General features: G+C 46.2%; 1 protein-coding gene across 1 annotated transcript; it reads left to right on the top strand.

Annotated features, from left to right (window-relative positions):
* Positions 1 to 376: 376 nt before the first annotated feature.
* Positions 377 to 8,674, top strand: LARP6 (La ribonucleoprotein 6, translational regulator). The gene is made up of 3 exons (XM_075432006.1): positions 377 to 630; positions 5,337 to 5,529; positions 6,661 to 8,674. Exons 1-3 carry the CDS (start codon positions 377 to 379, stop codon positions 7,732 to 7,734), a joined length of 1,521 nt encoding a protein of 506 aa, XP_075288121.1. The 3' UTR covers positions 7,735 to 8,674.
* Positions 8,675 to 10,539: the final 1,865 nt, after the last annotated feature.

Raw genomic sequence — 10,539 nt, 5'->3', positions numbered from 1 at the left:
AGGGGGGGATGTTTCCACTCTGCCGAAGTGCCGCGCAGAGTTACAAAGTGCGGTGTTACACCACGGTCACACCGGCCCAGCCGCGGCCCGGCTCACCCCACGTCCTTCTTTCCCGGCCTCTCTCCTCTCCGGCGGCCGCACCGCGCCTGCCGCCGCCTGCGCGCTGCCCGCGGCTGGCGGGAGGCCGGGCTGGCGGGGGCCGCCGCTCCCCGGCGCAGCCCGCTGCGCTCCGCGGGGGCACGACTCGGCCCGGGGCAGCACCGCGGCGGAGGGACGGGCCGAAGCGCCCGCGGCCCGCCCGGGGGAGGGGGGCTGCCGGCGCCGCGGGGAGGGGACGGGAGGCGGGCGGCGGCCGCGGGCCCGGCCCGGGTGCGCCATGGCGCAGCGGCAGCCGGCCGGCCCTGGGGGCCCCGAGGCGGCGGAGCCCGGGGCTGCGGCCGGCGGCGCGGGGCTGGCGGCGGGCAGCGGCGCCCCGCAGATCCGCGTGGCTGTGCGGGCGGCCGCCGAGGAGGAGGAGGAGGAGGAGGAGGAGGAGGAGGGGGATGGGGGGGGCGGCGGCACGCCGCGCCCGGCGACGCGGAGCGGCGGCAGCTGCAGCGAGGAGGACTCGGGGCGGTGCGGGCGCTCCAGGTGAGGCCGGCGGGGCCGGGGAGAAGGGAGGCAGGGAGGGGGCTCCGGCCGCGGCCGCCTCGCCCCGCACGGACACCCCCGTAGCGGTGCGGCCGCGGCTGATGCAACGCTGGCGGGAGGGGTGGGAGGCACGGGAGCCGTTCCAGCGGGACAGCGGCAGCCGCCGGGCGGGGGCTGTCCGCGGCGGGGGCTGCGCGGCCCCCGAGGGAAGGGCCGGGGCCGGTCCGGCGGCGGGCGGGAGGCGCGGCCCCGCCGTGGGTGCGGAGCGGGCCGTGGCGACCCCGCGGCGGGAGGCGCCGGGCTGCGGTGCCGCGGCGTGCGCCCCGCGCTGCCTCTCGGAGGAGGGGGCTGCGGGGGGGTGGTCGCGGGGGTTCCCCCCGTTTGGTTTTTATGGCGTAGAACCGCGGGGGTGTCCTGCGGCGGAGCTGGAGGCGGACAGGCGGGCCTGACCTGCGGCCCTGCGAACAGGCTGGCCAGGCGGGAGGTCAGGACCAGCTGGAGTGCAGAAGAAGCCAACGCTGCGTGACCGACTCCACTCGTCCTGCTTGGTAATGCCCGGGGTGGTCTCTGCGCTGCACGAGGAGCCGCTGCCCGCAGCTGCTGTGCTGCCCACCAGGACCCCGCAACTGCAGGGACGGGGCTCGCTCCTTGGAGTTCGTCTCCTGTTCTGTGCGGAGCTGCAGATGCAGGAATACATTCAGTCACAGTGAGATTTAGGTACAGCAGCGTGAAATTCAGTGTTCTGTTGGGAATTCCACACCCCAGCACCACCCCCGAATGAACTGCGAGGCAGTGTGCTGAGTTACAGAGGAGTGGCATTTTCTGCCGCTGCCAAAGCTGCCGGCTGTACGAACAGGAGGCCAGCAGAGCTGGGCACAAGGGAAGTGGTGAAACCCAGTCCGCTTGGTCTCTCCACAATCATATGTGACTGCTGTATTTTTATAAATCAAGTGTGTACAGCAGTCTACAGTGTTGCTTTCCAATTCCTGATCTCTTAAATTCAGAATATTTTTTTACATCTGTTTTCTTTCACAATGTTACTTGTGTAAGAGCTTCTAGCCCTGGCCTCGACTGGAAAAAAGGGTGGTTATTTTTTCAAGCTTTGTAGCGCATAATAGCTAACTCTTGAACACTGCTCATTCAACCCTCTGAAGTAGGTGCTATCTTTAGAAATATCTGCTGGCAGTGATGATGTGTGTTCACTTCATACGGAGGTTGCCTTTTGGTAAACGGCCTCTTCCTGACCCAGGAGAGGCCAGAGGTATTGCCATGGGGAGAACTGCTAAGGCTCTGCAGCAGAAGTACATGAGCAGCGTTCACACATGTGCTTCTGCCATTTACCTGTAACCTTAGCTAAGGATTTACTTTTGGGAATGCAACATCTGATAGAAAACATTTGGAAAATCGTCAGTAATGGTCTAAAACTGGTGGGAATGAGCCATTTCACTCTCCAGCTAAGCTAGCAGACAATTTCATTTTTTTCCCTCAGTTTCTAGGTTTTATAACTTAAGAAATGAAAACCATTTCCTCATGGTTGAGACACCACCGTTCTTTGGGAGATCTCTAAGTATTTGTGACTTTCAGTCCTCAGCCATTTAGCTGCCAGGTGCTCCAGAAAGATTTTCAGACTGTGTATAACAAACAGGTTGCTCTCCTATGCATAAAATAAAGCTTTTCTTGCTCAACTTCAGTTTATTTTGGATGCAGCCAGGTACAGGAAGAATCTGAGCTTTAAAGGTGAATGTTTCTATGATGTTGTCAGTCTAAAATATAATGTTTCACGATAGAAATTGAAATGTAATGGTTGCTGCAGCCACGCATCCCGTTAGCAGGCACCCAGGATTGCATCCACTAGTTTCTGTTAACAGACTTGCACTGCCTTTGAGTGGTTGTGCTGTTGGAACATCAGCTTCATGCTGTCAATTGTATTGCCACATAGTGCTTATTAATACAATCATAGAATCATAGAATCATAGGTTGGAAAAGACCTCTAAGATCATCAAGTCCAACCGTCAATCCAATACCACCGTGCCTGCTAAACCATGTCCTAAAGTGCCACATCTACACGCTTTCTGAACGCCTCCAGGGACAATGACTCCACCTTCTTATTCTCAAGACTCAGTAAAACTTGTCAAAAGGTTAGACTTTATCCAGATAATTTAATATATTTGTGAGTTTTGATATTTAAAACCCAAAATCTATTCTGTGTGCACGTATGGGTTTAGTTGGTTGTGTGACTAATAGCCAGGTGAGTCACCATGTTACAAGGTTGTTTTTCAGTCTATCCGAACTGTTTTGACAAGTGTGTCTGTCACAAAGCTCTGAATAAATAAGTAAATGAAAGCTGTGAGTAGCTGCTAGGCTTTTTTTTCATCAATGTTGACTGACATTGATTTGTCAACTAACTTTGTAGTAGAGTTGATATCCTACAGGTACTGCCAATTGATCGTTACTATGAATTAATGTGGAGCTAGTTACAAGTTTCTGCATTTGCTGTAGGTGGAATTTCCACACAGTACTTAGTGAGGGCTGTTGTAAGAGCCCTGAAGATTTTGTAAAAGCTGAACCATCTGCCAAATATAGAGGTGGTGTGTAGTTCAGACTGTGACCAATATTTAATGTAGAGAGGTGAAATGAGACCTGTTTCACTCTGATTCAGTGTGATAACACTGCCAGTAAGGACGTACTGATCTTTGTGAACATGCAGTTCATTTTTATTTTTTTGCCAAGCGTGATGCTCGATTTTCTTTCCATCCAAACCTTCCAGATACCTGCAAATGTCTGTACTAGTAAATCCTCTAAACAAACTATAAGCTCCATCCTGAATTGAAGGTAAGCTTTTCTTAGCAGAGTGTGGATATGTAAAAATGCTGAAGTGTTCTACGTTTCTTGTGCCCACACTAGTTCTGAACCAGTAGTGAATGAAAAATGAGAAGTAGTAGGATAAGGGACATCATGAATGAAAAATAAATATTTAAGCTTGTTCTGAAACCAGCACCCACAGCTGGCCATTAAGTGTTTTTTATTATCTTAGTCATAACTATTATCCTCCACTTCTGGCATTGTCAAATAAATTCTTTCTCTTGCTCTCTCACTCTTGTCAGTCCTTCGAACTGTACCCCGTTAAGTAGCTAGGGCGATTTTAACAAGGAGACTAGGACTGTGTGAATGCACATCCCTGTACATCTGATGTGTTGCCCTCTCATCGGAAGAACCACAATAAGTAAATAAATCGTTAGCTTCAAAAAGCCTGGTCCCAGAGGACCGCCGTAACTTGTCACACCTGGGAGCACGCTCCCTGTGCAGAGGCCACTGACCTCAGCGGTGTCTTGGGACATACGGCAAGCGCCTGCCTACGCCATGCTTCTGCCTGCGCCGGGGCACGGCCGGCATGCCCGTCAGCGGTAACATCACAGCCTCCAGTTCGTCTCCGGGACAGAACTGCCACAAGGCGAGGTGATTCTGCAGCCTGCAACCTCCCTGCCACTCGGCCCTCGGAGCACTCCACGGTGATGCCTGCTTCCTTGTTCGGTAACTTCACAGGCTCTGCAAAAGCCATTCAAGGCAATTTTGGGAAAATGTGTGGCTCCTGCTTTCCTGTTGCTGAGGAGCGTGGGAGACCAAAATAATACATGATTTATAGGGTCTAGGGAGCTTAGTGGATGATTTTTTAATTTCTGGGGTTTTTTTAACAGAAACTTTCATGACGGTCCCACAGCAAAACTAGACTGCTAATAGCTTTCAAAAAAATGGCTCTGGCTTAAAATAGACCTGTGTGTTGTAGTTCTTGCTGCAACATCTACGGCTGTACTCTGCAGGTGAACTATTTGCCTCAACACTAGGTAACAAATGGTCATCTGTATTTCAGCAACAAACATGTTGCAGTAACTATGTGGCAAGAAGTTTGTCTCAAATTCATGGTTGCTTTTTTTTTGGCTAGGATGCTCAGTAGTGCTCCGTTTTGGACAGACACCTAGACAACATGATGGCAGGGCAGAGAGGAAATGAGAACAACTTCTTAGCAATGTGTGCATGTACAGCTGTTCCTGAGGTACATGAGCTGCTACCGCACCAATGTCCTTAGTCTGAAATGTACCTACAGTTTAAGCCCCTTGGTGAACTGCTAGTTAAGTTACTTTGTCACTCTGGAAGTGACCTGTGAAAAGCACAGTAGTGCCATCAGGCTTTCTTACTCCCTGGATAATGGCTGCTGCATTCATGCAGTGATGAGGCTTGAGAAACCATGACTGCATCAGGTTGGAATAAACACCCATTGGTATGTGACACTACTCATGAAGCACATAACTGTCAAGCCTGTGTTTAATAACTTCATACTGAAAAATAGAACAATGTCGCTGGAGGAACTTCGCATAGCAGCAAGTGCCTGTGCACCTGCATTTCATGTTTCGGCATAGGCTTGGCGTGGACAGACTGTTTCAAAGATGTTAGTGTGTGTGTCTCATTGGTCTACACTGAGATCAGCTTTAGGAAGGAGCTCAGGGACTTGACTCCTTGTGGTGACTGGAAAGCTTCATCCTCTGAGCTGGCCTCCTGCCTCAGATGGATAGGGCGATACCTGTTCAGTGCCTACGTGTAAAGTAAGTTGGAATCAGCATTACGGTTATGCCTTTTCATTTTGAAAGACTGTTTGAATCCACTAATATAAAATGAAGATCTGTTAATAAAATGATACAACTGTTTTCCAGTGGTGGGGAAAATGATGATGACTCTGACCAGAACTGGAAGCCACCGGAAAACGACCTGATCCAGAAGTTAATAGCACAGATTGAATATTACTTCTCAGATGAGAACCTTGAGAAAGATGCATTCCTTCTAAAGCATGTCAGAAGAAATAAGATGGGCTACGTCAGTGTTAAACTCCTCACTTCTTTTAAGAAGGTAAGCTAACTTTTTCAGACTTCATATGCCTTGTGTAAGCCTGATGAATCTAAAAACATTAGGAGGGATTAAATGAAAGTAACTTTATAGAGGCAGTTTTACAGTATTTCGGTTTACCTCTCTTGGGGGCTGGTTCGGTTTTGATGTGACGGTTAGGTTTGTTCTCATCCAGAACGTCAGTTGCTGAACTCGCGCATGATCGGCTAGGGAAATCATAGGCTTTTAAGCAACTACGCTTTGAAATTATTCTGGGGGAGAGCAGGGCATAGTAACTGGGACACCAGATAAAATTAATTTCTAGATCCAGCTACTCATGAGTAGCTACGTAATCCTAGTAAAGTTACTTGCTTGTCTCTGAGAAGGGATGGTGAATCTGACTTTTGCAAACGTATGGAGACCTAAAAATTAAGAGCAGTAGAAAGTATCTGGTAACTGATGTCACTTAAGGGTAAGGTGGGTTTAATTATTTTTTCTTTTTTTTTTTTTTTTTACATTAGAAACTCCTATGTAAATATGTGTATGTAACTGATTTCTAAAATTACGTTAGAAACACTTTGTCAAGATTCTAAATCTGACAGTTTTGCAGAGCTATTCAGTCTAGAAGTTAATGCACTCCAGTTTCTTCAAACCATTTCAAGCAGATTATACTGATAACAGATAAGCTCTTAAAAACACTCCTTGGAAATGGGGAATTTTTGGGGGGTGTTCTAAACTGAGATTTTTGAGGGAGGAAAAATCAGTTCAATAAAATGAATTCCTAAACTTGGCAAAACATTTGTTTGGCAAATTTAACAAAGCAAAACCCACAGAACGTGCATTTTGGTCATTGTTCAGACCTAGATATGGAATGACCGTACATCCCTTCAGCAGGCTTTAAGATAAAGTAATGATTTTCAGTTTGATATTTAGCGTTAGTTCCTATTTTCAGTGGATTAAACAGGACACGAGCTTTACAGGAGCTCACTGATGCCCATTATAGCAGGAAAACTGCCTTTTCACTCAAGTCTGCTACATGAAACTTAAGCACAGGTTTCTCTTTGTAGACTGGAGCCCGCATCTGCCTTACACTTTATGTAATTCGTTTGAGTGGGTTTGATCAGTTACGCTGCTTAACCTGTGTCTGTCTTCAAGGTGAAACACCTCACCCGTGACTGGAGAACCACAGCCTATGCACTGAAGTACTCGGACGTTCTTGAGCTCAATGATGATAACAGAAAGGTTAGAAGAAGTACTCCAGTTCCAGTGTTTCCAAGTGAAAACCTCCCTACCAGGATGTTACTGGTGTACGATATCCACATGATTTCTGAGCTGCAGACTCATAACAAACAACAGGAAAATGGATGCATGCAAGAAAGGATAATGGAGCATCTCCTCAAAGCCTTTGTAACTTTTGGTGTAATTTCATCCGTTCATATTCTCAAGCCTGGTAGGCATCTGCCACCAGATATCAGGAGGGTCAGCAATCGGTACACCCAACTGGGAACTCAGGAATGTGCAATTATAGAATTTGAAGAAGTAGATGCTGCCGTGCGTGCTCATGACTTCATGTGTGCCAAAAAGAAAGAGACCGGCATGAAGGTTGTTCTAATAGGCATGAAACCTCCAAAGAAAAAAGTTCCCAAAGACAAGAACTGTGATGAAGGTACCAGCAAGAGTCTTAAGAAGGCCAGATCCCTCAATAAGAGAATTGAGGAACTTCAGTTCATTGGTGATGAATCTTCAGCCAACAGCTCTTCTGACCCAGAGAGCAATCCAACATCACCACTGTCAGGACGCAGAAGTACTGCAACAAATACTGTGAGTAGTTTGAGCCCCGTCATTCACCCAACCAACCATTTGAGTCCTAATGTGTCACCCAGATCAAGTCCGTGGAACAGTCCATCTTCACTAAGAAAAGTAACCAAAAAGTCTCCGCTGGCTGAAGACAGCAAGCTAAACCCAAGCACCAGCCCTGAAATTCGAAGGAAATGTACGGATTATTCCTCAGATAGCAGTATCACTCCTTCTGGTAGCCCCTGGGTACAGAGAAGAAAAGCTCAAACTGTGACACAAGAGAAGAGTCCCGTCAGTAGCCCCATGTTAGCTTGGAAAATACAAAATGCAGACGGTCTGCCTGTTGGGGTGCTGCGGCTGCCTAGAGGGCCTGATGGCACTAAGGGATTCCACAGCAGATGCAAGAGAAGGCAGGCTACGAAGAATGAGTAATTCATTCCGATTTCTCAAGTCAGTCAACTGCTTTTGTTCAAGCCTGGGGAAAAATTGTCACTTGAGTGACTGAGTTAAGTCAGTATTTAATTTTTAAAGATTTTGTATTCATATAGAGAGTTTATCATTTGTATATTTGTATATTCACAGAATCACAGAATAGTTGAGGTTGGAAGGCATCTCAGGAGATCGTCCAGTCCACCTCCTTTGCTCAAGCAGGGTCCACTACAGCAGGTCACTTTGGGTTTTGAGTATCTGCAAGGACGGAGACTCCCCAACCTGCCTGGGCAGTGTGCTCCCACATTCAAGCAGCCGCACAGTAGAAAAGTATCTCCTCACGTTCAAGTGGAATTCCCTGTGTGTCGGTTTGTGCCCCTTTTCCTGTGCCTGGGTATCACTGAGAAGAGCCTAGCTCCATCTTCTTTACTCCTCTTATTGATGAGATCCACCCCGAGCCTGCTCTTCTCCAGTCTGAACAGCCCCAGCTTGCCAGGCCCCTTATACCAGAGATGCTCCGGTCTCTTGATTAGCTTATGCACTTGCCCAATGCAGTAACCTTACCTGTATTATTATTTGTTTATGTATTTGTTTGAAACAGGCATATAAAGCATTCATGTAACTACATTATTTGCAAAGCTACGATCCTGAAGTAGTGTGCACATACTTACAGTTCAGCGGTTGTACTGTGACGAGCTGTGGTATGTTACCAGCCTAATCATAAGTAGATTGAGGATTTGAAGACTTTGTTTGTCTCAAAAGGAACGCTGAGAAACTTCTGCTACAGTAAGCAGTTGCTCTCTGCTTGCACACATCTCCAAGACAGTATTTAATAGGACCAAAGTGTATATTTTCATGGGATGTGAATAAAGACTCTGAGCATTGAAGACTGTTCTGTAAGTGTTATCTCATATAATCAGATGGAAATAAACAAAAATATTAACTTGGTCTACATCTGTTTTATTTACTTAAAAAATAAGTTGAGCTGCACCTGAATACATACTTAAACCTCATCTTATACCATATGAAATTATAGAAATAGTTACTCAGAATTTCCACTGCATTCGGGGGTTGGGGGGGGGGACACGTCCTCTGCCCCATTACTGCTGGTTACTTCAGTGGTGATGCTTCACTGACTGTATGTCACAGTCATTTTTATCCAATATCATAAACTAAACAACAGTTATGTCACTGTTAACTCTGAATTTAACAAGCAGGCTCAGCAAGAAGCACTTAAATTAAAATGAACTATAATCCTACTTGAAGCCAAAGAAGGAACCTCTGCAGTTCTTCTTATAAAAGTTACACTCCTGAAAAATAGCCCGGTGATAGTAAGAAGGTAAGGTTTCAGCTTCTAATGTACAGCTTGGGAACCGCACACGACAGAGTTCTAATCTGATGATGATTCTTCATTCCAAAACTTCTCCCCATCCTTTCCAGCTTTCATTTCTACCCTAAGTGTAAATAACTGCCGGAACACATGGTTAGAAACCAATCTACAGAAATCCCCTGGCTGCGTGTATCATTCTTTAGCCACCCAAATATATTCCTGGTTCTTCACACAAATGGAATCCTCCAAGCTACCTCCTGACTTCCATTACTAGCCAAGACACTATAAATATTGTCAATGCAAAGTGGTGGGGTTTTTTCAATCAACAGCCCATCTGCAAGTATCGTAAGTGTCAGGGTAAGTACAGAGTCTTCAGAGGAGTGATCCCGTGCCTCTGGACTCCATACAACAGCACTGTTTCACTGTGTATCCCGAACATTCTCAATTCATTAATAATCAGGGAAGGTTTCTTTAATTCTAAAACTACGCAGCATCCACGTGTTATCATGTACCAAACTGTTTGGGGGCAGTACCACAACTGATGCAAGGCAGTATTTTGAAGACACAAAAAAGTCAATTAAATGGAGATACTGAGAACTGTATATAACAGTCCATTATGTTAAAAATCTCTGAGACACTGCATGCATGCAGGAAAAAAAAAGAAGTGGAAAATAGCAGCATTTACCAGGGCTGTGCTTTCTGAATGAATACATCTACAGGTCACATTCAACACATAAACCTTAAACGTCAAACTTACCTCTGTGCAACACTAACAGTTTGAAACTAAAAATCTCATCAGACACTAATGAGTCTTACTTTGCTTTAGAAAGTTTTAACACTTGACAGACAAAATGAACACTGAGGATGACCCCTTAGCAAATAAACAGTCAATTGTTTTTCCTCGCTAATAAATCAATGTTACTGAAGAGTTACTAGAAGGCCATAACCTATAAATATATTAAAAAACTTATTTTACAAGAGAATACCATCTTACTCGGTTGTAGGCCCATTTATCCTGAGACTAAGATATGCCTGCCTGTAACATTCCAGAAAGCTGCTCAGCCTGTCTTTAGAGAACTTTTCAATAAGAAAGGAAACAGAATACAAACACCATAATAAGTATTTTTGTAGAAAGAAAATACAGACAAACTTGATCAAACAACAAAAGATAACGTGACCAGTGAAACTATTTGGAAAGTAATTTAAAGTACTGTTTATAAATAAAAAGTCAGCATGAGGTCTTTGAGTTCAGAGAAGAATATATAAAACCACAGTTCCGCTTCACGTAATTTTCCCCCAACTCCAAAAGGAATGTTTTTGCTCGGAAAACATTCTGTGGAAGCCTCGGGCAGCCACACAGACATACAAACTTCTTTGCTATCCCTCCCCCCACCCCGTTTTTTAAAATTTTCATTTCTTATTGCTACTTTGGAGTCAGAACAACTACTTGATGCCGATTTTATTAAAAAAGACCAACA

The sequence above is a fragment of the Opisthocomus hoazin genome, chromosome 10 (genome assembly GCF_030867145.1).
Source record: "Opisthocomus hoazin isolate bOpiHoa1 chromosome 10, bOpiHoa1.hap1, whole genome shotgun sequence".
Lineage (NCBI taxonomy): Eukaryota > Metazoa > Chordata > Aves > Opisthocomiformes > Opisthocomidae > Opisthocomus > Opisthocomus hoazin.
This window is presented reverse-complemented; position numbering and strand designations above follow the sequence as displayed.